Source organism: Ascidia mentula, chromosome 1 (genome assembly GCF_947561715.1).
Source record: "Ascidia mentula chromosome 1, kaAscMent1.1, whole genome shotgun sequence".
Lineage (NCBI taxonomy): Eukaryota > Metazoa > Chordata > Ascidiacea > Phlebobranchia > Ascidiidae > Ascidia > Ascidia mentula.
The window spans coordinates 494,498-521,393 of NC_138566.1; the positions used below are offsets into that span (position 1 = coordinate 494,498).

General features: G+C 36.8%; 2 protein-coding genes across 2 annotated transcripts in view; both read right to left on the minus strand.

The window, feature by feature from the left end:
* The window catches only part of LOC145914358 (contactin-3-like), a 64,753-nt gene extending 46,762 nt beyond the window's left edge, over positions 1–17,991 (minus strand). The window contains exons 1-8 of the mRNA XM_083002183.1: positions 17,916–17,991; positions 17,352–17,630; positions 17,097–17,244; positions 16,787–16,911; positions 16,025–16,203; positions 15,866–15,962; positions 15,325–15,615; positions 15,187–15,257 (exon numbers count right to left, since the gene is read on the minus strand). Coding sequence (XP_082858309.1) covers positions 15,187–15,257; positions 15,325–15,615; positions 15,866–15,962; positions 16,025–16,203; positions 16,787–16,911; positions 17,097–17,244; positions 17,352–17,630; positions 17,916–17,991 — 1,266 coding nt within the window. The remainder of the gene's footprint in view (positions 1–15,186; positions 15,258–15,324; positions 15,616–15,865; positions 15,963–16,024; positions 16,204–16,786; positions 16,912–17,096; positions 17,245–17,351; positions 17,631–17,915) is intronic.
* LOC145911268 (contactin-1-like) lies at positions 3,764–13,762 on the minus strand. Its single transcript, XM_082998559.1, has 17 exons — positions 13,665–13,762; positions 13,254–13,552; positions 9,762–9,896; positions 8,780–8,917; positions 8,614–8,709; positions 8,268–8,498; positions 6,846–6,993; positions 6,530–6,654; positions 6,372–6,428; positions 5,779–5,957; positions 5,615–5,711; positions 5,085–5,375; positions 4,947–5,017; positions 4,711–4,863; positions 4,542–4,644; positions 4,313–4,424; positions 3,764–3,899 (listed from the first exon to the last, which is right to left on the minus strand). Exons 1-17 carry the CDS (start codon positions 13,760–13,762, stop codon positions 3,764–3,766), a joined length of 2,469 nt encoding a protein of 822 aa, XP_082854685.1.
* Positions 17,992–26,896: the final 8,905 nt, after the last annotated feature.

The following is a 26,896-nucleotide window of genomic DNA, read 5'->3' on the forward strand; positions in this document are numbered from 1 at the left end:
TTGTTATAACAAACCACCTAACGGGTTTAGTGGGTTTTATGAATTTTTGTCATATGTTGATGCATTGCAATGATGTAAACTTGAACCAGCTTGTGATGAGATGTCAGACTTTACAACGTTCTGTTTGCGCGAAACTCCGATCTCATACCACGTGTTTAGTTGTGCCGGCATTGCAAACATAACGGGCCCGAATAAATACCCGTCAATATTTACGATGGGACTAACGTTGTTCCTGATACCAAATATGGGCAACACGTGGATGTAAGAAATGTTCGGTTGTTTGTGTAGAGTTAACATCACCACAGTGAACTTTCAAGTGTGGATTTTTGTGACCAAACACACACATCTCTTATTCAATGGATGTTTAAAATCTTATATTCTTCCTTTTAATACCCTGGGACTTCGCATCATCACATGTATAGCGTGATGTGTTACTAAGCAACCATGAAGAACGAATTTTAACTGCAACGATTTTCAATAAACCAGCAATCCACTTACTTTGGTTTATGTTTAATTATTTTTTGTGGTAAAGAAGTTGACCAGGGGTTCTATAATAAAACTTAACCAACGATGTGGTTAAGGTGAACAACATTCCCAGTAACATGACGTAGGCAGTTTAATCACGTGACATGGTGTGTGGTGAGGAGTGGGGGACGATAGCGATTAACATCTTTGCTTTTCGTTATTCGACACGAACTGCGGAAAACATATTCAATGATTAATCCACGTTCAACCACACCGAGAACTCGGGTACAAAACAAACAACAATTAATCTCCTACCTCCGAACCCCAATCGTGTTGGAACGTGGTTTGTGCGGACAGGTGGAATTTGCTTTTGGGCTAAACTTTGTGTGTGAACTTTACCTACTTGTGCCAAGAAGTTGTAAAACAAGAGCATTTGTTGTAAACTTTTGTACTTTCATTATGGCAACTTTCCAGTGTCGCCAGGTTATTTCTCCCAACACTTTTCCAGTGTCTACAAGAGTGGAGAAGTATGGTCTTGGGATATCTGGGAAGCAGACAATGTGGCGTCAAAAGCAGCCGGAAACGGTTGCTGTATATTTCCGACAGCAATGCTCGGAAATACGTTTTGCCTTATGAGGTAAAACCATCTAATTCTTTTTCTTTTGATTTTGCAGCTTTTAGCATGCCTGGTGGTACCATCTGGCATGCAATACAGGAACTATCTTCATCTCCAATCGTGGAAGAGTTTATACCCTGTTATTTAGTTTGACTTCTACGTGGATTCACTTCAATACCCCACCTATCTACAGCCTTACTGTCCCTCCAACACCTGGTGACAACCAACCGAATCACACATCATAAATATTCACAGATACCAAAGTACAGTTGGTCCATGCAAAATATTTGTCACAAATTCATGACAAATGTGGTATTGCATCAACAAGGTCAGTAAGGTTAGTTTTATTGTATCTTTTGTTTCATTTATCGATCTGTAAGTATGGACTTTTCGTGCATTCGGCATACCACGTTGGAAAGAAACATTTAAATAAAATTTTGAAGCTTGTAAATAACTCTAATTGTCTCAGAGATATTTAACAGTGCCTCGATAGCGTGAGCGCGGGATGAGTCTTTTGTATTGTAATAATTTCTTCTACCTCGTCTTGCAAAGAAATCAGACCTTGGATAATTCTCCGAGTAATGATTGTATTGAAATCTGTAAATTGCTTCATCAAAACGGTACATTACGAACTCAGGAATACGAATGTTGATTCTACCAGGTTCAGAGAGAATTGCAGTTAATTGCAGTATATAATAGTAAAATGAATTTACAGGTACACACTGGGCTTTTTAAACTCTTCCTACTGAGAGCTGATTGGTCAATAATGGGGCGTGGTATTATGAATCGCGTGAAACAATATAATACAAGAACATAAATACAGGATGTGAACGGACAGGATGTAAACTGGGGCATCGAGATTCTGTATAAACAGAATATAGGTGATTCACATGTACGGAAAGGTGATTGGCTTTGAATCACTGTTGGACACATTCTGGTGGGACATTAACGGACGAAGATCGCCTGTGTGCTATCTGGGACGCATTTGAATGGTTATTATAAATAAAGATGTATCCTGTGAGGATATTTTATATGGTAAACAGGATGTTAAATGAATCACTTTACTCGAGAACATTCGATGTATTAATCATTTGGGCTGGAACTTGCGAAATATTCAATGTATCTGGGAACAGGGCTTGCAAATGCTTGTGCAATGCTGCAAACGAAATGGATTATGCAATACTTGTGCAATGTTTCACATAATACATTACGCAATACAAATACTGTTTTTTTTCTGAGTATGTTACAGGCTAAACAATTAAAAGAGGCTAGGTCCCCATTTTTCATGCAGTTTGTGAAAGTTGGGAACACGTTTCAAAGCACTGGTTTTCTCAACTGATCCTGTCCAGTCTTTTACATCATAAACGTGTTACCATTGATTGCCTTCAAAACACGCTATTTAATGTTGGAGTTTAAGCTAAAAAATATTGTCAAAAACTTATATATTATTTTCATATATTACATTTTAAAAAGTAATGTAGGTTCAAGATGTTTCTGAACTTGCTGTTGTTCTCAAAAAAAAAAAAAATTGGCAATCTCCTTTCTTCGAACTAATCAATCTTCCAATTTGTATGTACAATTTTATTCTTACCAAATGCCAATATGAAGACACAAGGCAGACAATGTTAACTTCAATCCTTTTCATATAAACTGTTTACATGGCAACCGATAAGAGTATAAAATGGAGAAAGCCGTACCCCGGTCATTACGGTGAACCGAGACAGGCAAACCGTGCACTTGTCAAGCGATAGTATATATAGACTAGAATGACCAACTGCAACGCAGGTAATCAAGAGAAGAGGAAATTACGCTGGCACATGAACTAGCATTTAACAATTCACATGGGAAACAGGATTCACTTTATAATTTAGCTTGGTAATTATAAGATCGTTGCATATTCCTGCCGGCCGAGTATTAGCCGGACACAATGTAAGTGTTCGGCGATGTCTGGTTCAAGAAAACACAATTGAAGACGCGAAAAAGACGCACGTAAGTTTCTGGAAAGATTGACCGGAAAACAATAACACAATATTGCACATAAGGAAATACAAACACAAGAACGGACCAACATGGCTTCAAGTAGCATAGAAATGTTAATAAAATTGTTAAACTGTCCGCAACAGTCAAACAAGGCAAAGCGTAAAAAACTCTAGAGTAAATACTTTTACAAAAATTGTACAAATAAGACACAAATATAATGATTAGGAACAGACATAGACAGCGATGTTGACATAAACAAAATTAACCTGCATTGTTTTTGTTTTGCGAAAGTTTTCAGTGCTAATTGAATGCCAACCAACCTCTCTGCACATTTTATGGCGGAAGGTTTACTTAAAATATATCACTGAGTTTGCCAGCACTAAAAATGCGTTAAAGCGAACGCAAACACGCAATTGTAACAACATTAACATTGCTCGCTATTACCTGAACGTACACGTTAGTGTGGGCTGGTGTGCAAATCCCATAAGGGGGGATGTATTGACCGTTATTGCATCTCATGGTCGTACAACGATATGCACGTGAATGGCGCTAACAACACCGATGTCCGCTACAAGTATAAAAGCGAACCAACGGATTTACCGGGATATTTGGGTTGGGTTCGGTCTTAAATTTAGATTAAAACAAAATTATTTGCACCTAAATTACGCACACCCGCATGATATTATTGTAGTCAATCTTGTTTCAGATATCATTGTTGGAATAAGTGGGTTTTTGTACAAAAGGTTGATGTTCAGGGTTTGGATTGTTGTTGGTTGAACCACTTGTTCCCCCAGGACTTTCCACGATCTCAGCATGACTTCCCCTGGGTTCACAAACTCTATTTAAAACAACCACATGATAAGTTGGAATTATTGAAACCACGTTAATCTATTCGCGATTAAATGCGGTATCATTGTAGACGTTTTGAATTTGTAGACTATTAAGACAACGGCGATATTGAGTGGGTTTTTTCCTATTACTTTGAATGACGTTTCTTCAAATTCGCATGGTAACACTTAAGAACCTTTGCAGCCCTGGAGTCAGAACGCCGCAGCTGGAATAACCGGACGACCTACTTGCCAAACTATTATGATTTTGATTTCTGGTTATTGAATCAGACGAAATTTTAAGCGGCACGGATTCATCTAAGTGTTCTGGCTGTTTAAGTTTATTGTTTAAGTTTAAAACCTAAATGCCGGCCATACTTTACGATTTTTTATTTCACTGGAGGTGACATTGTCTGAATTTTACCTTGGCTTGAGCTTCTTGGCCACCATCACCAACATCACCATCACAACTACACCGGCCACAATACTTAATACTATGATAGCAATAGTCGTGGCAGATAAATTCCCATTGCTACCTGTAAGTAGAGTGACACAAAATTTATATATTTTTGTGGAATTTACGGACACATTGTTTAAACAGTAAAGACATTTGCAAATCAAGGTTTGCATGGAAGAAATGTACATAAACATACCTTCTATAAAAACAATCACTGGTTTACTATATGGTCCTTTACCAGCTAAGTTTGCAACTCTCATTTTCACCCAATAATATGTGTTGACATTTGAAACATTGACCTTTAAATGAAAGCAAGGTCAGTTATTGAAGTGAATCAAACATCATAATTCAATTTAGTTATGGACCTTAAAGTCAAACAGTGTTGCTCTAGGATCATTTTCAACTTTTTTTACCCACGGACTTCCACTAGGTGGCACTACAGTATCATCACCTTCCCCTTTTTGCAAAAATATTTCATAGCTGGCAGTTTTTGCTCTATAATATTTCTTTGAAAAAACCTGTTGACACAAAATATTAAATATCAGTGCAACATTGTTGAAATGTTTACATGCAATCTGGAAAAGGGGAAACACCTACACACCTCCCAAGTAACAATCAGCTCACTGGAGATGTTGACATTAACTGATATCACTGTTGGTTCCAACACAGGAGCTAAAACACAACATTATTACTTCGAGCAGCAATTCGTTTGAGCATAAACATTTAAAATATCAATTACCCCCAGTTAGTGTCAAGCTTCTTTCACTTTGATCACTGGCCTCACTTTTTCCCATCTTGTTCCATGCATAAACACGATATGAGTAATAATTATATGGAAGTAAGTTATCAACTGTGCATGATGTTGTGTTTGTAGAACAAGCTTGACTCCATTCTGTGTCATATTCTCCTTTCTTTTCAGCTTCATAACTAGTTATGGAGGCTCCATTTGATTTAGGTTCGTTCCATGTAAGACGATGAGAGTTGGACGATGAATAAATTATCTTCACATTGATTTGTGCATCAGGTGGAGCTGGAACAACAATATGCCCACATTTAACAAATTGTTTAGGCAACAAAGTAGGGAATTATTAGTAACGTTTTCACTGCAAACAATTTTAGACAATATTATATCAGTGGACTCATGAGTTTATACTTCAGGTAGAAATACCTGGTTCTATTAAACGAACAACATATTTGTATAAACTTTATGTTTGCCAGGCCATTGTTATATTGATTTATTACCAATGTAAACATGAAAAAATTAATTACCAATAACATCCACATGTATTTGTGCACAATCAGTTGAAACTTCTGAAGCTGCACAACATTCATATTCCCCAATTTGTTGATTTCCAACATCGCGTAGCTTATAGTAAATAATTAAAAACGCTAGAAGCAGCAAAAGACACAAAATTGCTTTAAGTAAAACCTACTTCCAAAACTCCACCAGTAGCTTTGTAGTGAGAATCAATATTGCTGATTGTTTTGTTATTTTGTTTCCAGCTCCATGAAACTTTCAATTTTGTGTCATGTTTTTCAAAACATTCAAGTTCAACTGCATCCCCAGCTATAACAGTTTCTTCAACTGATCGTATTGTGACCTCTGTTTGGTCTAAAAGTGCAAATAATTTGGGTGTATAACTCGGACTTGGAGCAAAATAAGAAACAAAAATCTCGATTTTGCATCACCTGATGAAGCGTGATTAACCTCGCGAAAGCACATGTTAATAGAGATATTTAACAGTAAGTCCATCAAAACATTGCACCAGAAACTACTAAAGTTATAAACCTGAGACTGACACGATATATTGAATAATTTGAATATGTTTATAGTCCTTTGAAATAAGAGCAAAACTCTACTACTACACCAATCACTGCAACCCACATTCTACTTTTATTCATACTTTATGTTAAACTATTATGTGTAGGTGGTGTCACTCCCCATAAAGAAATAGAAGTAACACAAAGTCATGCACCACTGATTTTGTCTTCTTTCAGTGTACTTGTCTTGGCCTAGTGTATTAACCTTGTAGTCTGTTGCTACTGTTTGTGGTGCTGTGAGGAGCAGTGTTGTTTAATTGTTCTAATACATTTAGATAACTTAACAGTTTAAATACTTCATCATATAATTACTATCTTGTAAAATGTGTGATTTTAAGGGGTGTTGGTCATTTTAACACTTACTGAAAACATGAAGTCTTGTGCTACATGATCGAAATCCAAAATGATTGGAGATGACACAAGTATAATTTCCGTCATCCGATTTCACAACATTGGATATTTTTAAACGAGCATTGTCTATTGTGTATCTGAAGAAAGAAATGTGGTTAATGCATTATTTGTCAACAAAATAAAAATAACATGTCATTATATAGTTTTTAAAATAGCGAAATAATTTGTATTAGTATTTTAAAATGTCTGTCTTTATGTAGATGTCACCGATGTACATGAAATGAATTTATAATTGATAAAATACATTAATGCAGAAAAGTCAACTTACTTCTCAGTGTTATACAGTTGTTCAAGTCCTTTCAACCATTCAATTTCAGGTAAGGGAAATCCTGTTACATTACAAACCATTGTGACATCACTATTGGTGGAAGCTTCAGTAATTTTATCCATTAGTGTGAGAAAAGATGGAATTTCCTCTGCAAAAACATAGTGAAAAAATGCAACCATATATCCATACAATCACACATTATTACAGGAGAATATTTTTCACATGCAAAAAAAGGCACTATTATGGAAAACATACTTTTAATTGCGATATGTGCACTTGAGAAAAGGTACCCAACAGAATTGTAAGCAACACACTGATACATTCCTTCATCTGTAACATTTACTGATTGTAATGTTAGTTCGCTTCCCCCATCTACATTACTGATAACAATGTGATCTGTGTTAAAAAGTTCTTCTCCATCTTTCAGCCATGTATAAGAAGCTTGTGGTTGAGCAGATGCTGAACATCTCATAGTGTGAGTTGATGATCGATCTGCTACCTCGGATGAAATCTCCTCATTCCATTCTGGTGTGACTTTAACAATAGAACAAAAAAATTTTAAACTTAAACTGTATTGACAACATTAACTATTTTCATTCTAAAATCGACCTTTTCCAACGTCACTTGTGTCACAGGTGGAAACTTCACATAAACTGTGTTGAAACGAGGATATTTATATTGTAATTTTGTAAACTGTATTAATTCTTATTTGTGACTGCAGTACACAATTGCAACACAGAAAGGTTTAATGTTGAATATACCAGGGAAAATTAAATCATGTATTTCATCAAAAAAAATCAATAAAAACAATAAACATACACAATACTTGAAGATAACCTCGGGCCACAATAGTGTCATGTATGTTACTGGCCTGACATATAAAGGTTCCAGCCATGTCCACTGTTATATTTTGTAGCAGGAGTTGTCCTGATTCTGTGATTTCATGACCATCAGGTAACCTGGGGTCATTTAATTTTTTCCAATGAATGCGTGGAGTTGGGCTGAAATGCGAAGGTAATACTTGGAAATTAATCATGCTTGTCATCACAGTATTATTTTTTAATTAATCCCTTTACTTGTTACATCAACTCATTTGTGGCTTACTTTCCTTTTGCCAAACATTGGATAAGTGCAGATCCTCCTTTTATTGCTCTTGTTATTTCTGAAGGTTTTTTTAAAAATTTCGCTGGTGATGTTTGGCTGCTTATTGCTGAACGAAGATTACATATTAATTTCTATCAACTTTACTGTTGTCTTTACAACCAATAAACATTTCTACTATAACTGTCAACTGATATTCCACACACATGTTTCTGAATGTTGCTACATTTATACAATCTGTGTTTTATTTGAATGTAATAGAAGTACTAAGAAAACTTTAACATATAGTTTCAAAAAGTGTTTTAACAAATCAATTCTTACGAATATATGAAACTTTGAGTTGAATTGGACTTGACATTTGTTGAAATTCCACCCCATCAACCATCCAACTCCCTCTCACAACACACTTGTATGACCCAGTATCTGCTAACGTTGGTTTAACAAAATACAAACTCCCATCAAGTTGAGACACATAATGAGTTTTGTCATTTGCTACAACAGAGTTGAATCTATCGGTATTTACTTTTTCCCAGTAGAACTCAAATTGATTATCTGAAATCCACACAGGAAAACTTAATGATGCAGACATTTAAATTCACACATTCATCACCCGACTTCAGTTTTGATTTGTAAATAAAACAACCTTTTCCCAAATAAATTAACTTACCTGGTGCATAATCTGTTTTAGGACAAGAAACGAAATCTCCAACCCTGGTGGCCATAGATAACTGTCTTGTATTTTCTAGGGGAAAAGGATCAATGTCTAAAAAGAAATAATTGTGTTTTATATTGAATGTTGCAAAAGTTACAAAGACTGAATCAAGAAAACTCACATGCGAATGTAAGGTTGCCATAGTTACTGACAACAATGCCGTCATCACTTGTGACAACACACTGGTACATTGCCTGATCACGTGGTTGTGGGTTCGAGATTGTTAACTTCCCGCCTAAATTATGAAATCGAGATTCACCTGCCAATCACAAATTGAGTCAACCAAAAACATTTCAACATTTAACATCAGTTTTTTTTTTAAATCAGAGTTGAGTTTTACTTGAGTATCTGAGAGAAAAAACAAGTATTTTGTTTTGCCGAAACATTGAAGTTATGCAATGTACATTGTTAAGTGATATGGTTAAAGCTCTCCTTACAGCTACCTAATTAGGTTGTGCTGTCTCTTTAATTTTAAACCTTGTTTGTCTTTAGGTCACGACTTTGTGCAGCATCTTTGGTAACTGCAGGTTGTTGCCTACACCCAATGGCTTCAATCCCTTTCTTTACTTTTTTTTACCAGGAACGAAGTTATTGGCGTTTACATTTCGATAATTGATGGATTTGTTGTGAATTTGGATTCCCTGCTTATATATCGGGATCATCCGAATGTTAAACAAATGCACCAAGATGAAGTGCAAAAGTTTTAGTTCTTTAACATCTGTAGTTTCAAAACCAGTTCGCAAACAGTGACGTAGTCCGACGTGGGTGTGCAGAACTTGCAATTGCGTCGATTATTCATCAACAAACTGCTCACGACCTAAGTTGGGGTCTAGTGTTTTACGTAAATATGTTCCAGAAGTCAAGAACCCACAAATTACGTCATCAAAAAGGTAAGAATAAAATAAAAAATTGTCATTCTAACGTCACAGACCGAGGTTACATGATTATCGACAGGCGTCACAGTGTGTTGTAAGTAAGGGTATTTACCGTTTCCCTGATATCTGGAACATTCACCCAAAAACTTCCTTCAGAATACAGATCGTCATTTTTCACCGAACAACTTACATGATATGATGCAACTACAATGATTTCAACCACCTTACTTGTATCTAATGGTTTGTTGTCTTTCCTCCACGAATAGTTTGGATTATTGAGGTTAGTTTTACACTTGAACGTAATATCAGCTGTAGAATCAAGTGGAACAACTTGATCTTGGGGTTCAACGACGAAAACCTCCGCTGTCACCAGAACATAAAAATTGTTTAATTTCTTAACTATCCTAAACTAAACTCAAAAATTAATTTCTGTAACACACCCTGGCATTGTGATGTCATAAGCAGAACAAAACCAATCCATGCAACACAGTGGTGGAAACTAAACATGTTCGGGTTCGGATTGCTTTTGGATGAGCCACAGGTGCAATTAAGCCCCACCATGACGTCAACGTGGCAGTCCGGTCGCTTGGGTTCAACACCTTCTGTTCTGTTACTTTAAACTAAACTGTTTCTGTATTGTTAGCGGAAATTGTTGTCATTATTTAGAAGATTTTATTGGAACACAAATTGTAATCGGACCCCGGTCTGATTCCAAATAATTTCTAAAGCGTTAACAAAGCTGTACAGGAAAATTTTGACGCAAATTTACCAGGGTGCGAAAAAACCGAAATATATAAATTTTACACTTACATACGTTATAGTTCCTACCTTCGTTATCTGTGTCGGCAGTTTTTCTTCGAATGTTGCTTAAAATTCTTTAGTTAACAAACTGTAAATACCACCGAACTCCAATTTAATAAAATTATCTTGTATTTTGAAGTTGCACTTATTACCCAGTTTATCTGTAGACATATAACCAATGTTTCCAGCGTCTTCGATAGGCGACAAAATGTTATTCACATACTCCTGGCAAGGAACATTTTTCACAAGGAAACGCTGTGACCAGAGGGATGTTAGTTGACAAAAAAAAAATCGCCAGTTAACAAAAGTTTGAACGCGCGTTACTCGGCCACCTTACGAGGTAGCGCCATGATTTTTTTACACGATACAGATCATAGGCTGATCTTTCCAACGATACCAAAATTATTAAAAGCTTAATTTTTGAGCTTTTGTATGGTTGTAAATTGAAACTTGGGCCATAACGATAAAAAAAGTTATTAAGGTAAAATCGATATTTTTTCATGTTTCAAAAATATAAATTCATTATTCTGTACAAGCCCCAGCGAATTTTTCAAAAGTTTTGATATCGTTTGAAAGGGTTTAGCGCGTAGAATGATATGCTTTAAAATTTAGCGAAGCGAATCTTGTTTTTGCGACTTATGTCATAATACGCATATGATATTAACAACCAAATATGAATATATTTTTTTTAATAATTTTGGTATCGTTGGAAAGATCAGCCTATGATCTGTATCGTGTAAAAAAAATCATGGCGCTACCGTGTGAGGTGGCCGAGTAACCCGTGCCCAAAGTTTTGTTAACTGGCGTTTTTTTTTGTCAACTAACATCCCTCTGGTCCGCTGTGCTTGCAAACAAAACAAGAAACTTTCTATCGAACAAATTTAAACAAACCCTAGAGGTTGAAAAGTTTAAGAATTTGACGCGAATCATTTATTGACAAACATTTCTAAACTTGCTGGAATGGTAAAAGTTGTATTACCAAATACCATCGTTAAAGTTGTTGTCAAGGCAACAAAATTATATCAAGAAAAGAAATTGTACTCGGTCTTACTCCGTAATATTCGGTAATATTATTACTTTCAGAGAATGACACAATGTTTTTAGTGATATTTATTGTAAAATGTTGCCCGAAGCCAGGCAACATAATGAATATGTTTTGAACAAGATATCGAGCTAATGTCGCTAATGCCGCTAATGCCGCAAATGCCCGCTAATCGAGCTAATGTCGCTGATGCCAGCTTATGTAGCTAATGTCGCAAAACAAAGTTCCACCGAACTTTGTTTCTCTACCCCCACCTAACGGCAGAAACATACAAGTTTTCAAAAAACGCAAAGTTCTCCAATAACCGTTAACATTACACTTGTATAGACACATGTTAAAACTACTGAGGATATTTAATCAGGAACCATTACGCACATTTCCTGACTCCAACCTTTGGTTTATCTCATTTGTTCACAATCCCTGGCAACCAGACCAGATTTTCAACACATAAATTATTATAAAAATGCAGACATGCGATGACATAAATTACGCACTGTCATGTGTATAATTATTAGTATATCTGGTATAGTATATCTGTATAAGGTGTGTTACACAATGTGATATTTAAAATCCCGAACGTTTGAGCGCTGTTTACTATTTTCTCTCACCTAAAATCTCGGATATATCAGGGGAATTCCCTACCACATATACCAACATTATCATAGGATCGCATTCACCCGCTCTTGAAGGTGATGGGTTGCCATCGGTCGCACCGAATAATAATCAGCAACCCAACCTCATTATAACCGTTCACAAACACAAACCTACATCAGGTTTAAACAATGACGGATAATAGTCAGCAACCAATCATGCATAAAAAACAAAATTTAAATAAAGATAGAAATAATCTGAAGTCATGCCAGTTTGTTGCAAATACAAGATTTCAGTATTGGTCCAATGTTTGTGTAAGTGATGTCACCATCTTGCTATACAATAGTTTTTCACTTGTTAAAAAACCTGCTCTGCCACCTAGCGACAATGTCATTTGAAGTCAATTTAGAGAGGAATCAATTTTAATGCAACTTACCGAGACATGTAATAAACACATAAATTTTAGGTAACTGCAGTGAATCGTGCAATATACAAAGCGATAAAGTCCTGTTTCGCATGAGTGATTATCGTGTGTCAATTCAACCATGGGCCATACTTGAAATTATTTCAATCCAAAATGTTTGAATCACTCGACAACTTGATATTTCGATTGTTCGGTCTGTATGACGGCATATGACGCAACAAAGCTGAAACTAACTTGTGTTTTTATTTATCATGAAGTTAGGAATGACTCCACAAGCTAACACAATACCAGCACAAGAGAAACACCGCGAAAAAAGGCAATAAATCCGCATTAGTGCAAATATAGAAAATTAGGCTTCTTCTTTATACCTCAGCAACAACGCATGTGAAATAAGATGGGTATTCCCCGTAGACGAAGCGTATTTAAATAAAAACACAATTATGCGGGTTAAAGGTTACCGATTGCTTGTATTGCGGGTTCAACAGAATAAAAGCAGCAAAAAAATAATGGTTGTCGAACAATTTACAACAAGAAATAAACACAGCCGAGTAATTACAGGCGATATTGTTTCAAGTTCTGGTCTCAGCTTAGCTGTTGACCTTGTTTTTGAATCCGCGTAAAACACAAAGGCACGACATTATGACGTAATAAAGGACAGTTGCGTTGTAACCGGTGCAAAAAAAATCATAGACAGCATATACATAGACTTGATAAAGCTAGAGAAACGTTGATACAAATGAAAATTCTGCAAGGTCGCACACTCTGCCATAACAACGTCCAAATTTCAATGTTTTGTTAAACGTGTTTTCTTGTTTTATTTTCATACATTTTAACCTTCTTTTGATTTACTTTGATTTTTTACTACAAAGCGTGGGGGAATAAAGATTTGGAAGTGACAATGAGTTTTCCTTCAATGAAGATGTAGTTAGGTCTTTAGTGGGATTTGTGAATGATCTCTTTCGTTGATATGTCATGTCAGACATGGTCAGTGGAGCAATCAAGTGATTTCCTGCCATGCCAAACGTTGCCTTTGCATCAGAAAGCGGACATACCACATTTAGACTTTGTATCAAAGGTTGATGTTCAGAATTAGGGTCAATGTCGGTTGAACCACTTGTGCCATCAAGCTCTTGCATGACGTCATCGTTGCAGTCGGATATCCTGGATTTACAAACTCTATTAATTTAAACCACCACATAATAAGTTGTAATTACTAAAACAACATAGCTCTATTCGCAAACATATGTGGTATAATTATAGATGTCAGGCGTACCCTGAAGACCGAATGTTTTGTTTTTCGGTGACCCAAGTTACATGCTTGCAAAAATATTCGAAAATAAGAAAGCATGGTATCCTTTCATGTGGCGTCATTGTTCACCAATGTACCGACATCCCTAGCATTTTTATGGCACGCTTTAAAAAAGACGAACGCTTTTATCCCAGGAAGACATTGCAAAAGAAGGACTTTTTTACGTTTCTTGTTAGAATATTGTCAACAAGTTTTCCCATATCCGTTGTAGTTGTCAAGAGAAATAAGTTGCCACTTCTGGTCAAGCATTCGGTGACATTCGGATACAAAGTTGCCTTTGATGTGTTAATGACACAGAACATGTACTTTCAGGAGTAAACAACAACAACTTGTTGGAAATGTTGCGCATCCAGAAGTGTGTTTATGCCCCAATCACGTGATATCACAACCAGTGTTGCGTGTCCTTTTTATTTATGTGCCACTAAATGTTTTTGTGTGGTTTACGTTCAAGTTGATGTTAAACCCTGATGAAGTCTTGCTGTATGGCAGACCAAACTTTGGAAGAATAAAAAACACGTAAATTCATAACAGCAGATCAATCCTGTTTCAATTGTGGAATGCCTGGCAGCAAAATCAGCACAATCTAAGTATAGACGAAACAATGATACAGGCTGGCAAAAATTTCTAGAATTAATTTTGGAGCAGAATCTTTCAATCTTTAAAAATGTTTTATAATTTTATTGTAATTTGTTTTTACCTTTTGTCGCAATGTTGGTCTGCTTTTTGGAAGGGTACTTGTTGGAAGGTGACATTTAGTAGTTTTATTGTCCACCACAAGACCACAACTAATACAACAAACAGAATACTGAACACCACAGTTATTGTAACCAAGGAAGTCGAAATTTCACTGCTTCCTGTAAATACAGTGAGAGATGAAACATTGCTTAACTTGTGATTAAAATTAACAGTTGGTTATATTGAAAGGATAAACCTGCAGGTTACCTGCATTGCTTAAAAACCAACCGTTGAAATTAGCATAGTAATTACACAAAAACACTATGTACCCTAATATAAATAAATCGTATATATATTCATACCTTGTATATGAATCATCATTGGTTTACTAAATGGTCCTTTACCAGCTGGGTTTGAAACTCTCATTTTCACCCAATAATATTTGTTGGTATTTGAATCAACAACCTTCAAGTTGAAGTAAAATTAAAATAATAAAATCATTTAAAATCAAGAATTATTATTGTCGTGCACCTTGACGACAGTTTGTGTTGCATGAAAATCAAGTTCAGTTTTTTTAATCCAAGAACGTCCACTAGGTGGTGTTGGAGTATCATTACCATTGTAAGAATTCTCCTCGTGTAAAAATATTTCATAACTCACAGTTTTTGCTCCAAAATATTTATTTGGAAAAACCTGATCGTAAATAAAGGAAAGTCTTGTTATGTATTGAAAATAAGCAACAAACATAAACTTTGAGGCTCCCACAACATGAGATAAAGTATTGGATAGAAACGAAAAAATAAATATTTACCTCCCAAGTAACAATCAGATCACTAGAGATGTTGACATTAACTGATATCACTGTTGGTTCCAACACAGGGGCTAAAACATATAATTATTACTTCTCGCAGCAATTCGTTTGAGCATAAACATTCAAAATAACAATTACCCCCAGTAAGTGTCAAGCTTCTTTCACTTTGATCACTGGCCTCACTTTTTCCCATCTTGTTCCATGCATAAACACGATATGAGTAATAATTATATGGAAGAAGGTTATCAACTGTGCATGATGTTGTGTTTGTAGAACAAGCTTGACTCCATTCTGTGTCATATTCTCCTTTCTTTTCAGATTCATAACTAGTTATGGAGGCTCCATTTGATTTAGGTTCGTTCCATGTAACAAGTTGAGAGTTGGACGATGAAGAAATTATCTTCACATTGTTTGGTGCATCAGGTGGAGCTGGAACAACAATATGACCACAGTTAACAAATTGTTTAGGCAACAAAGTAGGGAATTATTAGTAACGTTTTCACTGCAAACAATTTTAGACAATATTATATCAGTAGACACATGAGTTAATACTTGAGGTTGAAATACATGGTTTTATTAAACAAACAACATATTTGTATAAACTTTATGGTTGCCAGGCCATTATAATACCATTGTCACATTGATTTATTACCAATGTAAACATAAAATAATTAATTACCAAGGACATCCAAATATATTTGTTTACAATCAGTTGAAACTTCTGTAGCTGCACAACATTCATATTCCCCAATTTGTTCACTTCCAACATCGCGTAACTGAAATAAAGTATGATATCTGAAACAGCAAAAGCGAAAAAATTATTTTAAGTAAAACTTACTTCCAAAACTCCACCAGTAGCTTTGTAGTGAGAATCAATATTGCTGATTATTTTGTTATTTTGTTTCCAGCTCCATGAAACTTCCAACTTTGTGTCATGTTTTTCAAAACATTCAAGTTCAACTGCATCCCCAGCCTCAACAGAATCTTCAACTGTGTGTTGTGTGACCTCTGTTTGGTCTAAAAGTGAAAACAATTTGGGCACTTTATTGGTGTAAAACTTGGACTAGGAGCAAAATAAGAAACAAAAATCTCGATTTTGCATCACCAGATGAAGCGTGATTAACCTCGCAAAAGCTAATGTCAATAGAGATATTTAACAGTCAGTCTATCAAAACATTGCACCAGAAACTACTAAAAGTTATGAACCTGAGACTGACACGGAATATTGAATAATTTTAATATGTTTATAGTCCTTTGAAATACAAGCAAAACTCTACTACTACACCAATAACTGCAACCCACATTTAATTTTTATCATACTTTATGTTAAACTATTATGTGCAGGCGGTTTCACTCCCCATAAAGAAATAGAAGTGACACAAAGTCATGCACCACTGATTTTGTCTTCTTTCAGTGTACTTGTCTTGGCCGAGTGCATTAACCTTGTAGTCAGTTGCTACTATTTGTGGTTCTGTGAGGGGCTGTGTTGTTTGATTGTTCTAATACATTTAGCTAACTTAACAGTTTAAATACTTCATCATATAATTACTATCTTGTAAAATGTGTGATTTTAACGGCTGTTGGTCATTTTAACACTTACTGAAAACATGAAGTCTTGTGCTACATGATCGAAACCCAAGAGGATTGGAGATGACACAAGTATATTTTCCCTCATCTGATTTAATAACATTGGATATTTTTAAACAAGCGTTGTCTATTGTGTATCTAAAGAAGCAAATGTGGTTAATGCATTATTTGTTAACAAAAAAAAATGCCATTATATAGTTTTTAAAATAGCACAATAATTTGTATAAGTATTTTAAAATGTCTGTCTTTATGTAGATGTCACCGATGTACATGAAATGAATTTATAATTGATAAAATACATTAATGCAGAAAAGTCAACTTACTTCTCAGTGTTATAAAGTTGTTCAAGTCCTTTCAACCATTCAATTTTAGGTAAGGGAAATCCTGTTACATTACAAACCATTGTGACATCACTATTGGTGGAAGCTTCAGTAATTTTATCCATTAGTGTGAGAAAAGATGGAATTTCCCCTGCAAAAACATAGTATATGAATGCAACCATATATCTGTACAATCACACACTAATACAGAAGAATATTTTTCACATGCATAAAAAGACACTATTATGCAAAACATACTTTTAATTGCAAGATGTGCACTTGAGAAAAGGTACCCAATAGAATTGTAAGCAACACACTGATACATTCCTTCATCTGTAACATTTACTGATTGTAATGTTAGTTCACTTCCCCCATCTACATTACTGATAACAATGTGATCTGTGTTGAAAAGTTCTTCTCCATCTTTCAGCCATGTATAAGAAGGTTGTGGTTGAGCAGATGCTGAACATCTCATAGTGTGAGTTGATGATCGATCTGCTGCCTCAGATGATATTTCCTCAATCCATTCTGGTGTGACTTTAACAATAGAACAAAATAATTTTAAACTTAAACTGTATTGACAACATTCACTATTTTCGTTCTAAAATCGACCTTTTCCAATGTCACTTGTGTCACAGGTGGAAACTTCACATAAACTGCATTGACACGAGGATATTTATATTGTAATTTTGTAAACTGTATTAATTCTTATTTGTGTCTGCAGTACACAATTGCAACACAGAAAGGTTTAATGTTGAATATACCAGGGAAAATTAAATCATGTATTTCATCAAAAAAAATCAATAAAAAGAATAAACATACACAATACTTGAAGATTCCCTCTGGCCACAATAGTGTCATGTATGTTACTGGCCTGACATATATAAGTTCCAGCCATGTCCTCTGTTATATTTTGTAGCAGGAGTTGTCCTGATTCTGTGATTTGGTGACCATCAGGTAACTTGGGTTCACCTACTTTACTCCAATGAATGCGTGGAGTTGGGCTGAAATGTGAAGGTAATACTTGGAAATTAATCTTGTTTCTTGCTACATTAACTAATGCATGGATTCATTTGTGGCTTACTTTCCTTTTGCCAAACATTGGATAAGCGCTGATCCTCCTTTAATTGCTCTTGTTATATCTGAAGGTTTTATCAGAAAATCAACAGGCAATGGTTGGCTGCTTATTGCTAAAAGAAGGTCACATGTTTACATCTTCCAAAACTTACTGTTGCAACTGCTTGTAAGCATTTTCTATATAACATTCAGCACTGATTATTGCTAAAGAAGGTCAAACATTAATTTCTATGAAACTTTAATGTTGTCATGACAACTTGTTGCTAAAACTGTCAACTGATTGTGTACATTCATGTTTCTAAATTTATAACTTACGTGTTTTTGTTTGGATAAAACTTTGGCAAAAGCTTGTTTTAAAAAATCAAATCAAAAAAAAATTCTCACGCATATGTAAAACTTCCAGGTACATTGGACTTGATTTTTGTTGAAATTTCGCCCCATCAACCACCCAACTCCCTCTCACAACACAGTTATATAATCCAGTATCTGCTAACGTTGGTTTAACAAAATATAAACTCCCATCAAGTTGAGACACATAATGAGTTTTGTCAGACTTGAATCCATCAGTATTTATTTTTTCCCAGTAAAACTCAACTTCATTATCTGAAATCCACACAGGAAAACTTAGTGATGCAGATATTTAAATTCACTTGATTCATCACGAGGACTTCAGTTTTGATTTGTAAATTTAACAGCCTTTTCCAATTCAATCAACTTACTTGGTGCATAATTTGTTTTAGGACAAGAAACGGAATATCCAACCCTGGTGGCAATAGTTACTGGTCTTGTATTTTCATGGGGAAAAGGATCAATGTCTAAAAATAATTGTGTTTTATATTGAATGGCAAAAGTTATCAAGACTAAATCAAAAAAACTCACATCCGAATGTTAGGTTGCCATAGTTACTGACAACGATGCCGTCATCACTTGTGACGACACACTGGTAACTTCCCTGATCACGTGATTGTGGGTTCAAATTGTTAACTTCCCGCCCAAATTATGGAATCGAGATCCACCTGTCAATCACAAATTCAGTCAACAAATAATTTAAAGAGTTGAGTTTACGACTTTGTGCAGCATCTAGTTTTACTTGTTGAACTGTAAAAAAAAAAAATTTTTTTGTCCAAACAATGAGATTGTTTAAAAGTGATGAATCACATTCTCTCTTGTGAGCACTTTGCGGTATATTTGGTAACCTGAGGTCGGTTATTATGTCTAAACCCAAGTAAACTACAGACAATGAGTCCATTCCGTTTCGCCAGACCTTGTACTGCCTCAAAATTGGCGTCACCTAATTTCGTGCGCTGCACAACATTTTGGCTAAACAAAAAAGGGATTCGCAATGGTAACCGAGGAACTTGGAAACCGGCCAGGTTCACTGTTAAATTCGGCATTTATCGAAGTTTTCTTGCTTATATATCGGGGTCATCCGAATGTCAAACAAATGCACCAAAATGATATGGGAAAGTTTTAGTTGTTTAACATCTGTAGTTACAAAATCAATTCGCTAACAGTGACGTGGATTTACGTGGTTGTGCAGAACTTACAATTGCGTCGAATATTCGTCAACAAACTGCCCACGACCCAAGTTGAGTGTCCAGCGTTTTATTCACGTAAATATGTTTAAAACACATTAGTTTGAGCTAAGTTTGTATTAAACCATAATTGTTAAACTACAAGGTTGTTATTTCGTTGCTGTTGTACCGTACGGCATCAAATGATCTTACGCGAGAATCGCCAATAGGACACGATAGGTGTGGTTTTTTGATAACGTGCAACCTTGTCTAATGACGACACATTGACGTAATTTTTAACATGACGTCACAGTGTGCTGTGACTTTATTTGGGGTTCCGGAAAATTAACCCAAAAACTTTCCTGCAGTTACAAATCGTCATTTTTCACTGAACAACTTACTTGTATCCAAGGGTTTGTTGTCTTTCCTCCACGAATAAATCGGATTATTGAGGTTAGTTTTACACTTGAACGTAATATCAGCTGTAGAATCAAGTGGAACAACTTGATCTTGAGGTTCAACGTCGAAAACATTCCCTGCTGTCAAATAAAAAGACAAAACGTGGCATAATGATTTAAACAACCCTTGGAACACCTATACCGTGGCATTGTGATGTCATAAACAGAATAAAACCAATCCATGTAACACAGTGGTGGAAACTAAACATGTTCGGGTTCGGATTGCTTTTGGTTGAGCCACAGGTGCTCTTAAGCCCCAACATGATGTCAACGTGGTGGTTCGTTCGCTGGGGTTCAACACCTTCGATTACTTTAAACCTAAACATAAAAAGTATGAATAAATTTAGGAACACAACTCACGGGTTTTCTCATAATGCTGAGTATAAATAGACTGGCCCATATTGTTATTAACACTGTCATGTTAAAGACGTTTCGACAAAAACTTATGTCATCATCAGTTTGACTGACGCGATTGGTAGAGATCAATATAAGGAGCTGACCTGACCGACGTCACAGATAAGGCTCGCACGGGTGGTGACGTCATTTTGCTATCGGCCACACACCACTGAGAGGCGGAAAATGCGCAGAAAGCGACGCAAAACGGAAAATACACAATAAACGGCATAAAACGCAACAAACACATTACAACTTAATAATCTGTTCTTCTGGCAAAGATAAAACGTAACTTTATTCACCGACGTTTCGCCTGTTATTCAACAAGGCTTCCTCAAGGTAATGGTACAGTGCAGCACACAACTAACGCCAAAAAACGTGCCAACACGAAAAAGGGGATAACGCTAACACCGCTTGTAAAATCATGTGATGTATAAAAAATAGGCGGGAAAACTACAGTTACAGTAAGTTGTTATAGAGCACCGGGAAGTAAACGCACTGTTCCCTATCATTAACACAGCGATTGTTCTTGTGGATGTGGAGCGCTTCTAGGAAGAGGCGCTTTGTATGGTCCACCTCCTTTTCCAAAACCTTAGCCTTGTCAAAGGCGATCTGATGACCTTTTAAGGCAGCATGCTTGGCTAACGCTGTTTTATTTGCGTCTTTCGACGCAACGTCGCGGCGGTGCTCCTTAATTCTGTTTTTCAAGGCTCTTCCGGTTTCCTTTTTGGCGGTTGTCAGGTCCCTGATGGAAAGAGCTGATGCCTTGGTCTCAAGCAAAGAAGATTATTATGAAGAGATCACTATCATCCGGAATGCGCTAAGGAAAAACGCGTATCCCTCGTGGATATTACGTCGTAGATCGGCCGTCACACACAAAGACCCGACGCCAACCTACGGCACGGTGGTTCTTCCCTATGTCCCCACACTCACCGAGACTTTGCAGCGAATGCTGACAGATTATGGGATTAAGGTATACATTAGACCCCATACAACATTATCCCCTTTTTCGTGTTGGCACGTTTTTTGGCGTTAGTTGTGTGCTGCACTGTACCATTACCTTGAGGAAGCCTTGTTGAATAACAGGCGAAACGTCGGTGAATAAAGTTACGTTTTATCTTTGCCAGAAGAATGCCTGGCAGCAACAAAAACATTACACATTAAATAAAAATAGTGGTGCAGAAGTGCCGTCCACATTAAGTTGTGGTTGTTGCTGTTGTATGGACAGCGACTCCATCAGCAGGAGGCGGTACCTGTCTCTCGCCAACGCAAGGAATTGTGGCTCACTAAATTTAACCTTGTGAGTCGGGTGGTTAAGTAAGTGTTTGCACTCCTCCGATTTTGGGAATCGTTTGTGCTCATCGATCTGCGTGCACAAGTTTCGAGATGTTTGTCCGATGTATGTTTGTCCACATGAACAGGAAAGCTTGTATACCACGGACGAGAGGTGCAGGGTCTTCTGGCGATCTTTAAATGGGAACTGCTGCGCAAGTTTGCATGGTTCATGCACGAAACGCAAGACAGTTTTTTGGTTGGTGCAACGGTCGACAAACCGTGACAGTTCTCTACGAATTCGGTGGTTAATAGGGCCTAGGTATGGTAACCTCATCACACAGTTCTTGGTGCTTTCTTGTGTGGGTTTTATGGTGTCCACCTGATATTGTTTGCGTAGCACCGAACGTACACAGTTCGCTATGAACTTGAGTGGGTACCCATTTTTCCTTAGCATGTTTTTTATGCACTCGAATTTTGTACGTGCTGCTGATCCTGTATGATGTGGTTCATCAGGATGTCTGCCAGTAGTGGGGCAATGGGAGACCCCATGGCGACACCATCTACCTGAGTGTAAGTGTTTCCATTAAACTGGAAGGCAGTGCTCTTCGCTGCCCATTGCAGCAGTTTCTTTAGTCTAGATTTGTTGATGTCTTGTAATCCACTTGTGTTGTCTTTGCTGACCAGGGACAAGATGAGGTTGATGGTAAAGTACACTGGAATATTAGTAAAAAGACTCGACACATCGAGTGTGGCCCAGGTGGAATTTACTGGCAGCGTTTTAATTCTGTCAATGAATTCGAAGGTGTCCTTCACGGTGTTAGGGTTTTCCCGTAAACTCGCGAGATTCGCAGATAACCACTTTGCGCATTTGTAGTTAAAACTGCCGATTGAGTTCAAGATTGGTCGAAGGGGAATGGAGGAGGCCATAAAGTGTCGGTGTTCTGGCAGATGTTGGGTGCATGGCATTGTAGTCTTCCTCCGAGAGTGCTTTTTTGGTCTTTAAATACCGCAGGCAGTTTTGAAATTTTCCTAGATTTTTGATGTTGGTATCATCGTTGGATGATAGACGAAACTTTGTGGTGTCAATTAAGATTTTAAGCATTTTCTCAATGTAATCACATTTGTCCATGACTACTACGCCATTGCCCTTGTCAGGCTTAGTGATAACTATATTGCTGGTTTTCAATTTCTTCACAGTGCACTTTTCCTCTGCCGTCATTGCATCATTGTGACTTCTGCGTTGGCAGAAGAAGGTTGATATGTACGAGCTGTAGAGATGCATGAGATTTTGTTTCAACTGTATGCGCCGTAGGTGTGGCAGACTGTGACGCAGTTCGTGAAACAAATGTTCAAACTCTTCTTGAATGCTCATTACATTCAGACCATCCAAACCAAGATCTATTTCAACCACTATCAAAATTTCAATAATTTTGCCGCAATTTGACAAACTTACATATATATAAAAACCACCAACATTTTATAAAAACATCTCATGTATTTTAAAGCAGAACCAGCTTATCTACAGACATATATGTCGAGATATTTATTGCAGCTTTTATATTTTTCCTTACAAATAATTCCAGGGCACTTTAAGGGGTCCTCATGTTAGTCGCGCAAATTGTCTGGAATCCCCATGTTTTTGGAAGCAGATGTTTGAGGTTTTTTCACAAGGAAACGTCGCGCTTTTTTTGAAATTCAGGATGGAAAATATTGATTGGTTGAGAATGTCGACATATGGGCGGCAAACAAAACAAGAAACATTCTATTGAACGAATTCAAACAAACCCTTGAGGTTGAAAAAGTCTACGACTTTGATGCGAATCAATTTATTTGACCTATGCACTCAACAGTGCACTCAACTGTGCACGACAATCAGGTTTTTTTCACTCAAGGCACTTCCGTCCTACTCATTTTACACACTCAATGTTCTTAGTGGTTTTTGTGGTAAAAAGTTGCCCGGCAACTTAATGAATGCGTTTTGAGTAAGATTGCAGACACCGCCAAGTTTCTCCAATATTGATTCACGTAGGCATTGTTTGCTGTCTGATTACGTGACTGCTTGTGTAACCGAAATGTTAATTTTTAACTTTTACGACGAACGACAAAGGAATAAATTTTGTGTCGTCAGTGTTTTCGGTGGTTTGATAAACTGATGACTTCCTAAACTTTATGACAACCCCGTCCCCCTCCCTCCCTCCACACCTATGACAGTGATTCAATTTAATGTCCGTTTTCTATCCAAGTTAATTTTTGTCACCACTTGCCAAATAAAACCCGGTAAAACGACAGGGCCGAACAAACAATTGTCAAACTGAAACGTTTACGACACAGTTAAACGCATGCGTGGTTCCTGTTACATTTTGTTGTTGCTCAAATGTGCTTGGAGCGGATCCACCTACCTACAGCCACCCTGTCTTTAAAAGTTGTATGACGAATCACGATGAAATAGGTTGGGCACCGATAAAACCAGAAGGTTCTCGAGTCAGGCGCCCATGATTCAATCTGAATCGCAGTTATCACATCACAACATTTGATTCGCATGAGTGCCTATCGCATGTTTCGCAAATGTTTAGGGCCACTATTGGGTTTTGTATAGTAGAGGTTAGGGACAAGCGTCCAGGGTGTGTTCTTTGTCTTTTGACGCACCATATTCTGTTTTGCAATATGCAAATGAATTTTGCAAAAGCCGTAGCCGGGCCCAGTGTGGCGGCCCGATCTGTGCCAGTACGTGATCCGTTTGATACGGACGAAAACTTGGAGGTGGACGCCCGTTTCAACCCAGGGCTGAAGCGTCCCGAAATTCTAACGTTGTTACGTGAACATAGCATTCGCTGGCGGACTTTCCTAGAAGGTCTATTACAATTTTCCAATGGAAGAGTTAAATTTTACTTCCCAACAAAAGATGAATTTGTCATGGCGCCGCCACTCTCTAGCGCCCCAACACCCGTTAAGGGAAAAATACTCAAGACACTAGAGGCGGTACATCGCCGTATCCCGCAGCCCGAGTTGGCTAACACCGCTCCAACTAACACCGCTTTGTACAAAATAAGTGTCATTCCGGTTACAATTCCCATAAGTTTTATAAAATCCATTAAAAAAAAACTGTTTACATTTATTTGGGGTTGAAACTGGGAGAGAGTAAGTAGAAATGTTTTATCCGCAAAGATTGAAGAAGGGGGGATAGATATGATAGACATCGAGTCTTATATAAAAGCACAACGATTTTCTTGGATAAGAAAAATTTTGAACCCGAATTTTATGGCCCCGTGGAAAACTGTTGAAACAACTATAACATCAGTAAACAAAATGGTGTGCATTGCATGCAGTGATCTTACGGCAAGCAACAAAATTATTAAAGCAGCATCTCCATTAAGTACATTCTTGGTGGCCCTTAAGGAGTGGAGGGATTGTTTACATGCGGCGGAAGGTACCAAAACGGTTTATAACAAACTATTACGGTACAGCTATTTTTGTTGCCAGGCATACTAATTAATCGGAATTGCTCTTCTGGCACTTAGTTTCTAAAGTGTTTATTGGAAACCAACGTTTCGTCTGCCATCCGGCGAGACTTCTTCAGGGTTATGTCAACAGTGAAGCATCACGGGCATAAAACACTAAAAACGTAGGAAAAACACAAGGAAAAAGGAATAGATAACACAAAAACGACAATTGCATAAACGATAAGCAGCAATGCGTATATTTTCCTGCTGTATACAACAACTTGTTGTAAATGTTACGCCCCGCTACACACCTGGTTCACGTGACGATGCAAGCGGTGCCAGTGTTATCTATTCCTTTTTCCTTGTGTTTTCCTTGTGTTTTTCCTGCGTTTTTAGTGTTTTACGTGCGTGATGCTTCACTGTTGAATTAACCCTGAAGAAGTCTCGCCGGATGTTAGACGAAACGTTGGTTTCCAACAAACACTTCAGAAACTAAGTGCCAGAAGAGCAACTCTGATTAATTTATTACGGTACAATAAAGAAGTAAAGATAAAAGGAAAACCATGTGCTTTTGATGCATTCACACGAAACGGTATATTAGAATACCACCAATTCATTGACGACTCCCTGCAATACTGCCATTAACATACAGAGTAGAGGACTTAAAGATTTGAACCAAAATTATACAGATTACCTTAAGCTAATAAAAGCCATACCAACAAAATGGGAAACAAATTACGACATAGAAATAGATAGATCAACTATTTTAACCCGCCTTAGGGACTACGTCAATGAAAAGTTTTATTCCGCAAAACAAGTACGAATATTATGCATCAAAAATTAGAAAACCCCCAAGAAAGCAGCAAAATAAATGGGCACCTACACCCAATCGACCCTAACGGAAACCCAATGGCAGTCGCAATATATAAATAATTTTAAATGCACCCTGAAAACGAAATTAAGATCTTTTCAAATTAAATTAAATCTGCGGGCATTGGTAATGAATGACGTTTTATTTGGCTTCGGACTGGTTGACACGGGTGAATGTGTTTTTTGTGGACTAGAAACTGAAACAATTTATCATATATTTTGTATGTGTGTTAATGTGGAAAGTTTCAGGGAAAATGTTAGTGCATGGCCAGATGCCAAATTAATGGAAAAAATTGATATCACCGATCAACTTAAACTTTTTGGTACAGAAAATAGAAAAACAAACCGGGAAAAACTAATTAATTTAATTTTACTGATAGCAAGATTTTGTTTTTATATAAATGTAAATTGGCCAAAGTGCAACCCTGTTTTACCATGTTTCGTCGACAAGTACAGCAAGTTAGGGCAGCAGAAAAAAAAACTGCAAACCAAATCAAGTAAACGAATTTAAACGGAAGTGGAATACTTTGTAATTTTAATTTTGATTTGTGATTTGCGTACGTTTCTTGAGGTCTTGTTTTGTTTCTCTTTTCTTTGCCGTTGTTAAAATTCGTTCAGGTGTAAATAAATTTAGTATGCGTAAAAAAAAACACCGCTCCAACGCCCAACAATTTTTTTTTTATTATTATTATTGCAACAACTACAACAATGACAGAGAAAAGAGAAACAAAACACGAGCTCAAGAAACATACGCTAATACACAAAGCAATATTAAA